We start from the raw sequence: 18,160 nt of genomic DNA, 5'->3' as shown, positions 1-18,160 counted from the left end.
TGATTCCTGATATGGTTCACTATAAGAACTAGGGCTAAAAACGTATTTTTTTTCGCGATATTTTCAATAGCTTGAAAAAGAAAATATAAAAAAATATTCATAGTGTATCATAGTAAACTCATAGTATCTTACTATGATAAAATTACCAATGAAAAGTCAATTTTTTTTGGCATAAAAAATGCAGACGGCGAAAATTAGAAAAACTTTTTAAAATAATTGATTCATTGCAAGCTACTATTTCTTCTCCTCAATCTTATGGCTAAGATGCAGAATCTTTGTTGGGATATGCTCTTGCAGTTCGGGTTTGACTATCAGTGACTTTTTTGTCCTGATTGTGGAAAATAATGAAGAATTATTTTTTTTTCAAAATTTAATTTAATAATTCCAAAATTTCTAATTATTACAAAATTGTACCGTGAAACCCTCTAAAATTCTGAAAAAAAAACATATCAAAAACAGGTACAATTAGATGAAAATTACGTTTGAATGGATCTTAAAATGAAAAAAAAAATCCAAAATTCAAAATACCAAAAAATTACTCAATTTTAAAATTTTTTTTTTCCATATATTTTTTTATTATTTGTCGTGGTACACCACAATATACGTACTTTGAGTATTTTCTCGAATTTTCATTGCCATTTTTCAATGAGTATGGCGCGAAAAAAAACTACGTCTTTGACTACAGTTCTAATAGGGAACCATATAGGGATTCAAAAAAATTCCTTTTTTTTCTAATTTGATACTTCATACAACATTTTCCGTAGCGCTGGTGATAAGATTTGGAGGCACTTTTCACGATTGTATTTTCCTGACAGTACAATTATAAATTTTAGGATAATAACGAAGTATTAGAAAATGAACAAAATAGATTTTTTTTTTGATTATTGGATATGTTTGCGCAGATACCAAAAACCACATACGAACATATTCAAATAGAAATTAAACCGGCACTAAGTCTCTAATTTCTAAAAAATATCAATATTATAAAAATATATTTTTCTGTATCGCACAACACGGTTGAAATTCTGAAAAAAAAAAACCACACATATCTAGAAAACACGTAGTAACACATTTAAATACGAATTAGAGTAGTAGTGAATCTCTAAACCTTCCAATTTTTTTTTCAATATTTCAAGATTTTTTTAGTACTTAATTTTTTGATGAATTTTTTTTTAATAATATTTATCGATACACCCTAGTAATATGCACTTTCAGTAATTTCAAATTTTTATCCCGAATCTAACGAGAATGGCGTGAAAAACACAAGAAAAGTTACCATATATCCTAGGTTGAACCTAATAGGGGTTCAAAGAAATAGTCAAAATGTCTTATTTAGTACCCTATACAGAGATGCCAACCTTCCTGATTTTTCAGGTTTTCCCAGACTTTTTGGCTCGTATCCTGACATCCTGACCAACACTTGATTTTGCCTGATTTTTCTGAAATGATCCTGATTTTTCCTGATTTTTTATTTTTTATTTTATTTTACTACAATGAAAAGGATCCGTATGATGTATACCGGGATTTCTGTCAAAAAATTACTGGTTGAAAATGAGAGCTGTCAGAATAGCCTACATGAAAAGCTCACTGGTTCTCCCTCGGATAGTGATTGCTCTTTCTTCCGATTCTTATTTATTGTTTATTTGAATGCTTAAAAAACATAGTGCGTTTAATCCATCTGAAAATCTATTATGTTTTTCGCTTCACAATGACAGAAAATGAAACCGTCTACGCCAATTGAATGAATGAAAATTGAGGATATTTTTGCGAGTTCTTTTTTCTCTCTCTCAAGTCAAGGAAATGCCTAAAAAAGGACAAGTGAAAGTTTGCTGTTTGAATTAGCAAATTCAATACAGATATCTAAATCCACCGTTGATGAGCATCTGCTGAAGCTTGCCACGTATTTCGGGACCATATGTGGGTTCCAAAGTGGTCCCCATGGCCTAGTGGTAAGCGTTGCGTTTGCCAAGATGGGGGCTTCGGGTTCGATTCCCGTTCGTGATTCTATAGTCATAGATCGTTTTTCTGGCTTGCACTGGTAAAGGGGAACTGTCTAGGGTGTGGTGGGATGAAAAAAAGAAAAAGAAAAGCAAAGAAAAGCCACAAAAACCCGTAAACTGCTCCAGTTTTCGACGAGAAAGTGAACATGATCTGGTAAGATAGTATTTTAAAACTGTATGAAACATGGCGAAAGATTGTGGAACATAACTGTGCACATAAAATTGAATAAATGTATGTCTGTCTAAAACCTATCCTATCCTATCCTATCCTGATTTATCCTGATTTTTATTTTCATTTTCCCTGATTTTTGAAAATAACAGTTGGCAACCCTGACCCGCTGAAGCGGACTCGCTAGCTAAGGTGGGCGCTTTAGAAGGCACACTTTTTGAAAGGCAAATTGCTTATAATGAATTTTTCCACATTCCTCGTCAGTATACGCTCGTAAGTTGGCAGCGCATGTGGAGTGGTGATGAGTTCGGTCGTTGGTTACACACGATTATCCCTAAGGTCTCGACGAGTGCATAGTTCAAGGGATTGAATGTAGGTCGTGATTTCATTCGCGTGATATCTCGGCTTATGTCCAATCACTACAACCTAAACGCGCATCTCTATCGCATTGGGCTCGCAGCAATCAATCTACACACACTCTTTACAGATGCACGGGCCGAAGGTTGTGCAGTCCACTGATCATTCAACAAGAGCCAAAGGTTGTACCGCTCATGACCACCACAAAGTCGGTCGTCACCCGTAAAAAAAGTTATGGTACAAGCTACAAGCGACAAATTCCAACAAGAACTGATCGCAACGGAATGAATAAGAGACAGGTATCCAGGATAAATGTCCAGAATCAGGCAATAGGAAAGTTGTCGTGCCTGCCCGATCTTATGCCACTTTGAAAATCCGACTAAGATCTTCTCGCAATGCCAATCACGCAGAAAAGTGCTACTTTTTTTATAAATCACTCAAAAATCCACTTATCGTCTGCGGACAGAATGATTTTTGTTTCTTTATTTATTTTCCGAAACCATCCGACAATAAGTTTTAATGGTAAAAAAAAGAACTTAGATTGGGAAAAGCCACCTTGAGCAAACGTTAAATTCGAACTCAAAAGCGGCATAAAAACCCAATATCTTTTCACAATGGTATACAGAATAAAATGACATAAAAACTAGGCGAATAACAAAGATGGATAACAATTATGACAATACTATACTACGCATACATTTCACAGTTGCACACAAAATATTCTAAAAGGACAAAAAATTTCCACGACGATTATATTCTAACGCCATTTGACGAATAGGTTCTTGAAGACCATAATTAGTGCGATGCGCATCAACCCGTAGCAGATGTTGGTTCCGTCGAGGCCGAAGAGGGCAGTACAGCTGAAGTCGCGACAGAACAGCAGGGCAATCAAAGCATCCCGATAGGATTTTATGGACGGTCTTAACGGTAATATCTTTGCGTCGCTGCTCGAGAGGAGCTATGCCAACACTCAACTCAACTTTTGTTACCCTGCAATCAATTATGCAGCCCAGAAGTCATGCTTTGTGGGTTTCAATTTACACTAAACGCAAAAGTTCGCTATCCTGATTGAGCGTGGTCACCGACCTTCCCTCATCCGAAGTAAAGCATTATATCACGTGACCAATAGGTTACGGAATATCGGACTTTGCTCGAACGAACGGAAATAGCGTAATAAATCAGGCGATAAAATGTGCTGGCTCATTTGGGTAGCGCCCGAACCAAATTAGGGCACCGTAATTATGCTGCACACATGTTCTTCCTTCTTTTTGGGAAATGTGCACCGGAGCTCAAGGAAATTAAAACATGTGGAGAACATTGTTTGTGTTACGTAAACAAATCCGTTTTCAACAGTCCGCCATAATGTGCATCGAATTGGAACCGAGTGGACTTCAGAGCGCATCGAAATAGTGAATTTCACAAACACTAAACGCGCTGAGGCCAATCAAACTTAAGAGCCTAGACTCACAGTCCTTTCTCCCAGTTTCTTCCGGTCGTAAATCTATGCTGAGTCATATCCACAATATGCGTGCCTAATGGTCATAATTAAGCGTATAAATTCTGCTTCGGACGATAGCATGAATTATCCATACGACAAATGAATATTTGCGATGAGGCAACGTATGTGGATTAATAAGCTTACCGAGGAGAGCACTGTCCGAGAGCTCAGATGAATAACTTGTCCTAGGAAGAAACAAATTGTTCGCCAGCACCACCTTTTTCCCTATCTTTGCGGTGCAATGGAGTGGATGCATGTTGTTATAATGTTCTTCAATTCGCTAATATTTATGTTTATTATACTCTTTTTCGGTTCAATGACCCGCTTGTGATCCTTGAAGTGAATTCTATTTGTCTATTTGTTCAAGTAGAATACATTAAAAGTGTAAATCTATCTTCTTGGAATAACAACAGTCCATTATGAGTTTAACATTCAATAATCCGAAGTGAAAGCTAATATTTGTTCAGATCATTCTCTGCGCCCTTTACCGTAACTAATCGTTCACATCAATTAGTTGAATTGACTTGTTCGATGCGAAGCTGCATTGTGGCACAGCCACCATTCGTGTAGCCACCATTGCTACAATCCTCAAACAAGCTTGAAATAAAAGCCATTATTATCGTGTCGACTCCCGAAGCCAATAAAATCGCCACTGCACTCTCTTAAATTGAATTGTCCGCATACATGGCGGCGATACACTTGCATTTCAATTTCACGCCAATGAATGTTCTATCAATTTAATAAGTGCTGTCTAATGCCACTTGAGCTGGCGCTGGAGCGCATCTGTCTCGCATCGGAACTCCCTGGTCCCACCCACATCGAACGGCTATTAATATACTTCAAACAACGAATCCCAACGTTTAATCCTTTCTTTCAAACCACCTCACATCATTTTTTTATTCATTACACTTTCCCCTGCACGTGTAATAGACTCATCCTTCATTGGCCAGCTGTTGGAAAATGATTCAAATTTTTTATTATGTCAACACGCTCCCCCGACATTGTTTGATGCCTTCCGAATAAAACTTCCCTCACAGCGGCGGTAATTCCGTCCATTGGACACCTCCATGCGCCATGTGTTGGGTAGCTTACGGCTCTTGAAGCCGCGCTCTAATCCCTTTTGTCCTCACACACGTTTTTTCCGGGAGAGATAGGACACATTATAAATTCCGCTCGTATTACATCTGGATAAGGACCAGAGACAGTACCAACCAGCACAGCCACGAACAATGACGGACCGCGCAAAGTAGACCAGACGGTGGAAGCGGATTAAATTTTTAATTGTTATCATTAGTGTCAATAAAAACGCATAATCGGATTCATGCCTGAAGCGGGCGTTATTTGGTCCGGAGGGCGGAAATTTGGTGTGTCCTGTATCCTGTGCTGAATCGACATTAGGTGGTGAAGCGAGCGAGATGAGTGACGATGCCAGCGAAGCAAACACAAAAAGTGACAGATGATGTACGGCAGGGTAATGCTCGAAGAACAGGAGATGAAATCAAAACTTTACACATGGCCTTGCAGGCAGAGACTGCGTCAACAATGTAGTAAATGATGCCGGAGGACATTCTCACAAATCATGATACAAATGTGGTGAGGTAGGAGAAAAAAAAAATCATTTTTCAACAAGAACTTTTTGTGTTTAGCTTGTGAGTTTGTTTTGTACAAAAATTGAATATCACTGTTTGCCTAGACAGATTCTATTTCTGCAAAATATGATTTGTACATGGGCGTTTGATGACATTGTAATTTGTTTGCGTAGTATTTATTTAGCTGGATGTTAAAATGTCAATTAAAACTTACATAGGACATCACGAGTATATCACTAAGTAAATGTTAACTGTTGCGGAGGCGACCTTGCTTAGTAGTTACATCCGTATCTCTCACGCTAAAGGCCATGAATTGAATTCTCAATCCCGATATTCTCCCAAAAATAGAAGTAAAGTGACTAATCAGTCAAAAATGTTGATAGTAACCATAATACAGAAAAAAAACTAAATATTTTCCGACATCGACCAAACTGATTATACAGCTTCAAAGCGAATCATTTGGGAAATGTTCCTCTCATTTTAGCATTAGCATTAGCATTGAGCAAGTTGCACAATATCGTAGGTGGTACGAATTCAGAACTGTTATGTTAAAAACTAGCCTCCATCCGTTGCTGATGATTGGTAATATCTCTTAGATGAAGGCATGTTTTTTCCAACAGTTAAGAATTGTCCTGGCCACGTCCTTGTAACTGCAAAGGAAAGGGAAGGAATGTTAGTTCGACATTTACTTAAGAGAGATGCAGAGAACTCTACGACCTCAAATAAATGCCTCGGGAATTCAGGAACGTGTTAGTAGAGAAGTTAAACCATAGGATACACTCAGCCGGTGTTACTGGCGAAGCATTTTATTATTAATAACTATAACTATAACTATAACTATAACTATAACTATAACTATAACTATAACTATAACTATAACTATAACTATAACTATAACTATAACTATAACTATAACTATAACTATAACTATAACTATAACTATAACTATAACTATAACTATAACTATAACTATAACTATAACTATAACTATAACTATAACTATAACTATAACTATAACTATAACTATAACTATAACTATAACTATAACTATAACTATAACTATAACTATAACTATAACTATAACTATAACTATAACTATAACTATAACTATAACTATAACTATAACTATAACTATAACTATAACTATAACTATAACTATAACTATAACTATAACTATAACTATAACTATAACTATAACTATAACTATAACTATAACTATAACTATAACTATAACTATAACTATAACTATAACTATAACTATAACTATAACTATAACTATAACTATAACTATAACTATAACTATAACTATAACTATAACTATAACTATAACTATAACTATAACTATAACTATAACTATAACTATAACTATAACTATAACTATAACTATAACTATAACTATAACTATAACTATAACTATAACTATAACTATAACTATAACTATAACTATAACTATAACTATAACTATAACTATAACTATAACTATAACTATAACTATAACTATAACTATAACTATAACTATAACTATAACTATAACTATAACTATAACTATAACTATAACTATAACTATAACTATAACTATAACTATAACTATAACTATAACTATAACTATAACTATAACTATAACTATAACTATTACTATAACTATAACTATAACTATAACTATAACTATTACTATAACTATAACTATAACTATAACTATAACTATAACTATAACTATAACTATAACTATAACTATAACTATAACTATAACTATAACTATAACTATAACTATAACTATAACTATAACTATTACTATAACTATAACTATAACTATTACTATAACTATAACTATAACTATAACTATAACTATTACTATAACTATAACTATAACTATAACTATAACTATAACTATAACTATAACTATAACTATAACTATAACTATAACTATAACTATAACTATAACTATAACTATAACGCCAATGCGTTGCTATTATCTTCTCCAGCAGTTTTCCGAGGGTATCCAGTAGACAGATGGGCCTATAGGAAGAGGGTTCCCCTGGCGGCTTTCCTGGTTTCGGCAACAGTACCAGTTTCTGCTTCTTCCAAATATCTGGAAAGCATCCTTCATCCAGACACTTTTGCATCGTTGCTCTGAAAAGATCTGGATACGCTTCAACCGCGGCTTTGAGGGCCACATTTGGGATTCCATCGGGGCCAGGTGCTTTATTCACTTTCAGTTCTTTTGCCGCCGCCAGCAGCTCTTCTGTGGACACTCTCTCGACGTGTTCTTCATTTTTACTATATGGTGTTGCTGGCCAGCTCGTTGGATCATGCTGCGGGAAGAGCCCTTCTACAATATTCTTCAACCGCACCGGACAGCTTTCACTGGGTGTCGATGAACCTTTAATCTTTGCCATCACCACCCTATATGCATTGCCCCAAGGGTTCGCATCGGCATCGCGGCATAGTTCTCTGAAGCAGTTTATCTTACTACGTCTTATTTCATGCTTAAGGGCGGCTTTTGCTGTTTTGAGTTCTTCCCTGCGCTCTACTCTGTCGATAGCATTTCTGGCCCTTTGCATCCTCCTCCTGGCTCGGAGACAGTTCGACCGAAGGGAGTTAATCGTCTCGTTCCACCAATAAACTGGGCGACGTTCGCCTTTCGGTATTAGTTTTCGTGGCATGGTAACGTCGCATGCTCTCACTACCAAATTTGTTAGTTCGCCGGCACTAAGACTGGTGACTGTTCGCTCCTCTCGGAGTGCTTCAATGAATAAATTCTTGTCGAATTTCTTCGACTTCCACCTGCGACCTTTTGTTTTTATATTTCTTGTTTTAGATGAACTCTGACAGCGCACAGTGTAGCGGATTGCTTGATGGTCGCTGTGAGTGTAATCATCACATACTCTCCAATTTACTGCCAACATCGGACTGCAGAAGGTAACATCGATGATTGATTCTCGACCGTTTCTATGGAAAGTGCTGGTGTAGCCTTCGTTGACCAGTCTCACATTCAGCTTCGCCAGGGCTTCCAGTAGACTAAAACCCCTCGCGTTGGTAAATCTGCTCCCCCACTCCACTGCCCAGGCGTTGAAGTCTCCACCGATGACTATGGGACTCCGTCCGATGAGCTCTTCTGTTAGCATCAGATCAAACTATTCTATTGTCCATCTCGGGGGGGCATAGCAGCTACATACGAAGATTCCATTTATTTTGGCTATCACGAACCCTTCGTATGTATTGGATACCACTTCCTGGATGGGGTATCTTCCCATCGTCGATAGTGCAGCCATTCTAGCTTTATCGGTCAACCAGTTTCCGTTATCTGGAGGTACTTGATACGGCTCTGCTATGATCGCCACATCGCATTTGGTTTCTGATGCGGCTTGCGATAGCAATTGTTGCGCCGTGTCGCAGTGATTCAGGTTTATCTGGGTTACCTTCATTTGGTTATTGCTGCCATCGCCCTTTTATAGACCGGGCATCTCGATCCCCCTGTGGCGTGGTCTTTTTCTTCCTCCGTCGTGCAGAGCATGCACCTTGGGGGCTTAGTACAATTCTTTGCCAAATGCCCCTTGTCGCCGCATCTTATACAGAGCTCCGATCTGTCAGGTCCTTTACAGTACTTTGCTTGGTGGCCAAAGTCCATGCACTTGAAACACCTAGATACTTGCTGGATAGCTCTCAGGGAACACACCGTCCATCCGACTTTCATCTTACCAACCTCCAATAGCTTGCTAGCTGCGGTTCTTGGCAGTCTTAAGGTTGCTATTTGAGTATTTCCAAATGCTTTCCTCAGCCTGATTGATATGGCGACATCTCCCAGCTCAAACTGTTCATTCAGGGCTACTCTCAATTCGGTATCTGTAGTGATCTCATCCAGGTTTCTACATTCTACAACTGTTTCTTGGGACAGAGCTCTCACTTTCGCTGTTTCGCCCAAAGATTTCTCGACAAGCTCTTTATAAGTTGAGCTTCTAATCGTTGGGTCCTTCTTCAATTCGAACAGCAATTGTCCATTTTGAGTTCGCCTTACTTTGGCCACGTTTTCTCCGAGATTTTTCAGGGACGGATCCTCTTTAACTTTTCGCAAAATCTCAGCATATGTTGCAGCGCCCGCTGTAGCCACAATCAGAGCGTCCGGCTTTGGCCTCTCCAGCCTAGGCTTTAATTTTTCTTTCTTCTTCTCTTCTTTTTTCTTTCTTTCGATCTTTTTCCACTCATTTATCTCTTCGTTGTTCTGTTTGCTTTCACCATTAGCCACTTCGCTACCATCTTTTTGTTTCTTTGCTGCCCTTTTCTCTTCAGGAGTTAGTCTTTTCCTTTTCGCGGTTAACGGGGTACTGTCACTCATTGGTGTCGAGATCGCTTCTATCGGCTTACTCTGCACATTCTCTTTCAGTGCGTTCTCCGCCTTTTCAGCTTTTGCTCTCCAGAATTGTTGCTCGCGTTCGGCTGCTGCAAGCGCCGATTTGATTTTAATCGTCAAGGTCCTTATGACGGCGTGAACGTTACTGCGAGGCTTAATGTACTCGTAGAGTTCATCAGATGCCCTTTTGGCCTCACCCAGCTTAGTTTTCTCGTGTTGCAGGTTTGGCTGCTCTCCGATGTATTTATCGCTTGTGGATTTTGGTGCTGGTGGTTGGCTCAGCGGCGGAGATCTCATCACCTGTCCCCTTCTGGCAAAGATGCCTACCTCTTCGATTTCGCTCTCGATTTCTGTTGAATTTGTTTGGAAACTCATTTTTGTTGTTGGGTCCCAACTCCGGGCCGCTATCTCCGCTCGTTGCACATAGTCGCTATCAGTGATCCCATGGTTATCTATGCAAGCAGTGAGGCCATGCAGGGGGTTGACACGGTCCTTCATGGGGACCGTGTTCAGAGCCAGATCAGCGCAAGTCAGGAATGTGACATCTGACGCCTAGTACCTAGTGCCTGAGCCTAGACGAGCATCGAACGTACCCGAAGACTTGCCAAGTTATTACCGGGACGGGGGCAACCGCGCTATTAGCCCACACGCCGTTTCAGGAAGATCTGGATACGCTTCAACCGCGGCTTTGAGGGCCACATTTGGGATTCCATCGGGGCCAGGTGCTTTATTCACTTTCAGTTCTTTTGCCGCCGCCAGCAGCTCTTCTGTGGACACTCTCTCGACGTGTTCTTCATTTTTACTATATGGTGTTGCTGGCCAGCTCGTTGGATCATGCTGCGGGAAGAGCCCTTCTACAATATTCTTCAACCGCACCGGACAGCTTTCACTGGGTGTCGATGAACCTTTAATCTTTGCCATCACCACCCTATATGCATTGCCCCAAGGGTTCGCATCGGCATCGCGGCATAGTTCTCTGAAGCAGTTTATCTTACTACGTCTTATTTCATGCTTAAGGGCGGCTTTTGCTGTTTTGAGTTCTTCCCTGCGCTCTACTCTGTCGATAGCATTTCTGGCCCTTTGCATCCTCCTCCTGGCTCGGAGACAGTTCGACCGAAGGGAGTTAATCGTCTCGTTCCACCAATAAACTGGGCGACGTTCGCCTTTCGGTATTAGTTTTCGTGGCATGGTAACGTCGCATGCTCTCACTACCAAATTTGTTAGTTCGCCGGCACTAAGACTGGTGACTGTTCGCTCCTCTCGGAGTGCTTCAATGAATAAATTCTTGTCGAATTTCTTCGACTTCCACCTGCGACCTTTTGTTTTTATATTTCTTGTTTTAGATGAACTCTGACAGCGCACAGTGTAGCGGATTGCTTGATGGTCGCTGTGAGTGTAATCATCACATACTCTCCAATTTACTGCCAACATCGGACTGCAGAAGGTAACATCGATGATTGATTCTCGACCGTTTCTATGGAAAGTGCTGGTGTAGCCTTCGTTGACCAGTCTCACATTCAGCTTCGCCAGGGCTTCCAGTAGACTAAAACCCCTCGCGTTGGTAAATCTGCTCCCCCACTCCACTGCCCAGGCGTTGAAGTCTCCACCGATGACTATGGGACTCCGTCCGATGAGCTCTTCTGTTAGCATCAGATCAAACTATTCTATTGTCCATCTCGGGGGGGCATAGCAGCTACATACGAAGATTCCATTTATTTTGGCTATCACGAACCCTTCGTATGTATTGGATACCACTTCCTGGATGGGGTATCTTCCCATCGTCGATAGTGCAGCCATTCTAGCTTTATCGGTCAACCAGTTTCCGTTATCTGGAGGTACTTGATACGGCTCTGCTATGATCGCCACATCGCATTTGGTTTCTGATGCGGCTTGCGATAGCAATTGTTGCGCCGTGTCGCAGTGATTCAGGTTTATCTGGGTTACCTTCATTTGGTTATTGCTGCCATCGCCCTTTTATAGACCGGGCATCTCGATCCCCCTGTGGCGTGGTCTTTTTCTTCCTCCGTCGTGCAGAGCATGCACCTTGGGGGCTTAGTACAATTCTTTGCCAAATGCCCCTTGTCGCCGCATCTTATACAGAGCTCCGATCTGTCAGGTCCTTTACAGTACTTTGCTTGGTGGCCAAAGTCCATGCACTTGAAACACCTAGATACTTGCTGGATAGCTCTCAGGGAACACACCGTCCATCCGACTTTCATCTTACCAACCTCCAATAGCTTGCTAGCTGCGGTTCTTGGCAGTCTTAAGGTTGCTATTTGAGTATTTCCAAATGCTTTCCTCAGCCTGATTGATATGGCGACATCTCCCAGCTCAAACTGTTCATTCAGGGCTACTCTCAATTCGGTATCTGTAGTGATCTCATCCAGGTTTCTACATTCTACAACTGTTTCTTGGGACAGAGCTCTCACTTTCGCTGTTTCGCCCAAAGATTTCTCGACAAGCTCTTTATAAGTTGAGCTTCTAATCGTTGGGTCCTTCTTCAATTCGAACAGCAATTGTCCATTTTGAGTTCGCCTTACTTTGGCCACGTTTTCTCCGAGATTTTTCAGGGACGGATCCTCTTTAACTTTTCGCAAAATCTCAGCATATGTTGCAGCGCCCGCTGTAGCCACAATCAGAGCGTCCGGCTTTGGCCTCTCCAGCCTAGGCTTTAATTTTTCTTTCTTCTTCTCTTCTTTTTTCTTTCTTTCGATCTTTTTCCACTCATTTATCTCTTCGTTGTTCTGTTTGCTTTCACCATTAGCCACTTCGCTACCATCTTTTTGTTTCTTTGCTGCCCTTTTCTCTTCAGGAGTTAGTCTTTTCCTTTTCGCGGTTAACGGGGTACTGTCACTCATTGGTGTCGAGATCGCTTCTATCGGCTTACTCTGCACATTCTCTTTCAGTGCGTTCTCCGCCTTTTCAGCTTTTGCTCTCCAGAATTGTTGCTCGCGTTCGGCTGCTGCAAGCGCCGATTTGATTTTAATCGTCAAGGTCCTTATGACGGCGTGAACGTTACTGCGAGGCTTAATGTACTCGTAGAGTTCATCAGATGCCCTTTTGGCCTCACCCAGCTTAGTTTTCTCGTGTTGCAGGTTTGGCTGCTCTCCGATGTATTTATCGCTTGTGGATTTTGGTGCTGGTGGTTGGCTCAGCGGCGGAGATCTCATCACCTGTCCCCTTCTGGCAAAGATGCCTACCTCTTCGATTTCGCTCTCGATTTCTGTTGAATTTGTTTGGAAACTCATTTTTGTTGTTGGGTCCCAACTCCGGGCCGCTATCTCCGCTCGTTGCACATAGTCGCTATCAGTGATCCCATGGTTATCTATGCAAGCAGTGAGGCCATGCAGGGGGTTGACACGGTCCTTCATGGGGACCGTGTTCAGAGCCAGATCAGCGCAAGTCAGGAATGTGACATCTGACGCCTAGTACCTAGTGCCTGAGCCTAGACGAGCATCGAACGTACCCGAAGACTTGCCAAGTTATTACCGGGACGGGGGCAACCGCGCTATTAGCCCACACGCCGTTTCAGGAAGGTGTCACCCTTCCTTACTCGGGGAACAGGATAGCACGATTGTCAGCCTTTAGCGTCGAAAGTAATTCTCATCCTTAACATGTCCGTTTTCCGTGTCGTACCAGTATATCGTAATCAGGATCTTACTGGCGTCAACCCTGATGTGCTCGGCACTCCCTACGTTGCTCCTGTACACGGTATTTCCCCCGTGCAATCTCCATAGGCTTTACCGCGCCCTTACTCGTTACTTAGTTACTTAGTTACCTTACTTAGTTACTATAACTATAACTATAACTATAACTATAACTATAACTATAACTATAACTATAACTATAACTATAACTATAACTATAACTATAACTATAACTATAACTATAACTATAACTATAACTATAACTATAACTATAACTATATAATAATAATATCCTCTCATCACTTCGAAACATTATAGCTGTAATTTGATATCGGAGCAGTATTGTCACACGTACAGATTTATCTGGAAAGGTACAGATTTTTTCGTTATTTTTGGTACAGATTCTGTACGGTACAGAGTACAGATTTTCGTTAAAAAGGCAGATTGGTACTAGGGATTGCATTACCGTGCCAAAATTCAATTTCCGGTTATTCGGTAAAGAAAATTCCAATACCGGTAAAACCGGTAAATTACCGGTAAAAAACATACTTGAAAATAAACCTTTTTTTTAAGAAACTGCTTTTATTTAGAATGATTAGTTTACAAAAAAAAACATTTTTTTTGCAAGTTTTTGCTGATTAAAGTAATACTTAAGGACACAGAGAATACGGAGGGGGAATATTGGGGATTAATAAGGGCCACTCATTTTTTCGAATTGACCTTCCACCTATTGGAGGGATCGAAGCTGTTGCTTGTCATGCAAACATCAGAGGCAAAGACCTCTGTATTGTCAGCTTGTATTGGCCTCCGAGAGCTGCGGTTAGCCGCAAACAACTTGATGACATGTGCTCTCTCCTTCCTGAGCCACGATTGATCTTGGGAGACTTCAACTCTCACGGAACTGCCTGGGGGGAAAAGTACGACGACAATCGATCACTGTTGATATATGATCTTTGTAACAGCTTCAATATGACACTTTTGAACACTGGGGAAACAACACGTGTACCTAAACCTCATGCTAACCCAAATGCTCTTGACCTCTCGCTTTGCTCGAATTCACTATTGTTAGATTGCAAGTGGAATGTAATCCAGGATCCCAACGGTAGTGATCACTTGCCAATCAAAATTTCCAAAATTTCATCATTGGGTCGAATTCTTCTGAATCTATAAACATGGCATATGACCTCACAAGACACATTGACTGGAAAAATATGCGGACGCGATTGCTCTAGCCATCAATTCCAGAGATGGTTTGCCTCCATTGGAGGAGTATAATTTCATTTCTCGTTTGATCTATGACAGCGCGGTTCGCGCTCAAACGAAACCCATCCCAGGTTCCACTATTCGTCGAAGGCCTCCCAATCTATGGTGGGATAGCATATGTACCAAGCTTTATGTAGAAAAATCGAATGCATTTAAAGCTTTTCGGAAACGTGGAACCATTGAAAATTTTCAGTCGTTTTTGAACCTTGAAAATCAATTTAAAAACTTGATCAAAGGAAAAAACGTGCTTATTGGCGAAATTTTGTGGGAGGTTTGTCACGAGAAACGTCAATGAAAATATTATGAAAGGTGGCTCGAAACATGAGAAATCGCTCTTCAACGAATGAAAGCGAAGAATATTCACATCGATGGATTTTTAATTTTGCGCGGAAGGTTTGTCCCGATTCCGCTCCCGTGCAAAAAATTGTTCGAGATATAACACAAGATAGGTGCGATCTTGATTCCGGGTTTTCGATGGTAGAATTCTCTCTTGCTCTCCTTTCTTGTAACAATTCGGAACGGGTAGAATTAAGTTCAAAACCTCCCTGATGTGGCGAAACATCGCTTGTTGAATTTATTCAATCGGTTTCTGGAGCATAATATTGTTCCAGATGATTGGAGACAAGTACGAGTTATAGCTATTAAAAAACGCGGAAAACCCGCGTCCGACTTCAATTCGTACCGCCCAATAGCAATGCTGTCTTGTATACGGAAATTGTTGGAGAAAATGATCTTGTTTCGCCTTGATCGATGAGTTGAAACGAATGGCCTACGCTCAGATACACAATATGGGTTCCGCAGCGGCAAGGGGACGAATGATTGTCTTGCGTTGCTTTCTTCAGAAATTCAAATGGCTTACGCCGAAAAAAAAACAAATGGCTTCAGTATTCTTGGACATAAAGGGGGCCTTTGATTCTGTTTCAATAGAGGTTTTGTCAGACAAATTACAATCTCGGGGTCTACCGCCTCTATTGAATAATATGTTATATAACTTGCTTTGTGAGAAACATTTGAACTTTTCTCACGGAGATTCGGCAGTAAGTCGGGTCTCTTACATGGGACTCCCCCAGGGCTCATGTTTAAGCCCCCTTTTGTACAACTTCTACGTAAGCGACATTGACAATTGCCTTACACAAAATTGCAGCCTAAGACAACTTGCAGATGATGGAGTGGTGTCTGTCGTAGGATCAAACGAACCCGACCTGCAAGAATCCTTTCAAGATACTTTGAACAATTTTTCAACCTGGGCCATTGGGCTAGGGATCGAATTCTCCACGGAGAAAACAGAGATGGTGGTTTTTTCTAGGAAGCATAGACCAGCAAAACCAAAGCTTCAACTTTTGGGTAAACCGATCACTTATGCTATGTCATTCAAGTATCTTGGGGTCTGGTTCGACTCCAAATGTACTTGGGGGGCCCATATTAGGTATCTGAGTAAAAAATGCCAACAAAGAATAAACTTTCTCCGTACAATTACCGGCACCTGGTGGGGAGCCCACCCAGAAGATCTTATAATGTTTTATCGAACAACTATTCTCTCAGTGATGGAGTATGGCAGTTTCTGTTTTCAATCAGCTACCAAAACATACCTTAAACTCGAGCGAATTCAGTATCTTTGTCTCCGTATTGCGTTGGGATGTATGCCCTCAACGCATACCATGAGTCTCGAGGTTTTGGCAGGTGTACTCCCACTAAAAGATCGCTTCAATTTATTATCTCTTCGGTTCCTCATCCGGTGTAATGTTATGAACCCATTGGTGATCGGAAATTTTGAGCAGCTGATCGGGCTAAATTTTCACTCCGGATTCATGAGTTCATATCATGAATTCATCTCCATGCAGGTTGATCCTTCTTCGTATATTCCCAACCGTGTTTGTTTCCCTGACTACATCAATTCCTCTGTGCATTTTTATCTGTCCATGAAGCAAGATATCCATAGATATTCAGATTATCAACGATCGAGGATCGCTCTAACGACCTTCGATGCAATGTATGGGGGTATCAATTGTGATAATATGTACTTTACTGATGGGTCCACTATAAACGAGTCCACAGGATTTGGAGTGTTCAACAAAATTTCCAGCACCTCCCATAGTCTTCAGTTTCCTTGCTCAGTGTATATTGCTGAATTGGCAGTGATTCACTGGGCGCTGCACAGCGTCGCCTCACGACCTGTTGAACACTATTACATTGTAACGGATAGTCTTAGCTCTGTCGAAGCTATCCGTTCAGTGAGGCCGGAAAAGCACTCGCCGTACTTCCTTGAGAGAATACGAGAAAAATGTGTTGTGTTGTATTTCGTAGACTGGCTCGTTCAACGGGCGAATTGCCGCTCAAACTCATAGACGTTAGTCAGTCCCCGATTTCTGACGCCGTTCACTTAACAGATCCGCAGATTCATCATAACCAGCAAGATTAATCTCTTTATGTAGAATATTCTTCTTTCTAAGCATCGTTTACATTATACAATACCAGGTTCGGTAGTGCATGGTGGCTACACTGAACCTAGTCAAAACAAAACACCTGCATTATCATCGTGATTGCTAATTTCATCAATCAAATTTTTTTCTGTACAGCTTCGTTAATCGTGAGAAATATTGGGTTGCTCGGAAAACTCGTGCCGATTTTATGGAAAAAAATCAAGCGCATAATTTTTATAGACATTAATTTCTTCAATTATATACCGTTTTGCTTACAGGATCCTGAACAAGTGATAATCTGAGGAAGGAATATTGGGTGAATACGGAGGGTCCAGCCAAACTTTAATTTTTTTTGCCGATTTGTCAAACAGACATTAAGTTTTGCATTGTCCTGGAGGAATACGATGTTCCGTCTGCTGGGAACTAGGGGGGTGGACTGTATATAGTTCGTTGCTCCACTCTTGAAGACAACGAGGTGCATGGAAGGAACCCTCGTGTTCCTCACGTCTTACTTTTCTGGGTGGGAGCCCCTTGTGGCTCCGCTCTATGCTCTGAAAAGAGCATTTTTACTCTTTCGGAAAAGCTTTGGACTTGGGTCAGAGTAGCACAGAATGGAAACATGGTTGTTTGTGATATCTAGACTATGTACATTTTATTCTCTTCACATTTAATTCACTGAATGTATGCATATGCCAATTATTTTCATTCGAATGCTCTGATTGCGTCTCTGTTGTATTTCTCTTTCCGTTGTATTGGTGCCAACGCTGATGTGATTATATTGGATGCGGTTATTCTTGTTGTTGTTGCTGCTACTGTCTTGCGATACTGCTGTTATTGGTGTGAAAATGCATTTGCTGCTCTTGTACAGT

The 18,160-nt window shown here is 40.6% G+C and overlaps 2 protein-coding genes across 2 annotated transcripts; both read right to left on the bottom strand.

Moving 5' to 3' along the window:
- Nucleotides 1-9,034: 9,034 nt before the first annotated feature.
- Nucleotides 9,035-10,336, bottom strand: LOC129765669 (uncharacterized). The gene has a single exon (XM_055766079.1). The coding sequence runs from the start codon at nucleotides 10,334-10,336 to the stop codon at nucleotides 9,035-9,037; it is 1,302 nt and encodes a 433-aa protein (XP_055622054.1).
- Nucleotides 10,337-11,907: 1,571 nt separating this feature from the next.
- On the bottom strand, nucleotides 11,908-13,209 carry LOC129765668 (uncharacterized). Its single transcript, XM_055766078.1, has one exon. It carries the CDS (start codon nucleotides 13,207-13,209, stop codon nucleotides 11,908-11,910), a length of 1,302 nt encoding a protein of 433 aa, XP_055622053.1.
- Between the last annotated feature and the right edge of the window lie 4,951 nt (nucleotides 13,210-18,160).

The sequence above is a fragment of the Toxorhynchites rutilus genome, chromosome 2 (assembly GCF_029784135.1).
Source record: "Toxorhynchites rutilus septentrionalis strain SRP chromosome 2, ASM2978413v1, whole genome shotgun sequence".
In the NCBI taxonomy this organism is placed as follows: domain Eukaryota; kingdom Metazoa; phylum Arthropoda; class Insecta; order Diptera; family Culicidae; genus Toxorhynchites; species Toxorhynchites rutilus.
Note: the sequence above shows the minus strand (reverse complement) of the source record. Positions and strands in the feature narration are given on the sequence as shown.

What these genes read in the sequence shown, in the direction of transcription:
- LOC129765669 (XM_055766079.1), bottom strand. Translation starts at nt 10,336, where the DNA reads ATGAGTTTCCAAACAAATTCAACAGAAATCGAGAGCGAAATCGAAGAG.
- LOC129765668 (XM_055766078.1), bottom strand. Translation starts at nt 13,209, where the DNA reads ATGAGTTTCCAAACAAATTCAACAGAAATCGAGAGCGAAATCGAAGAG.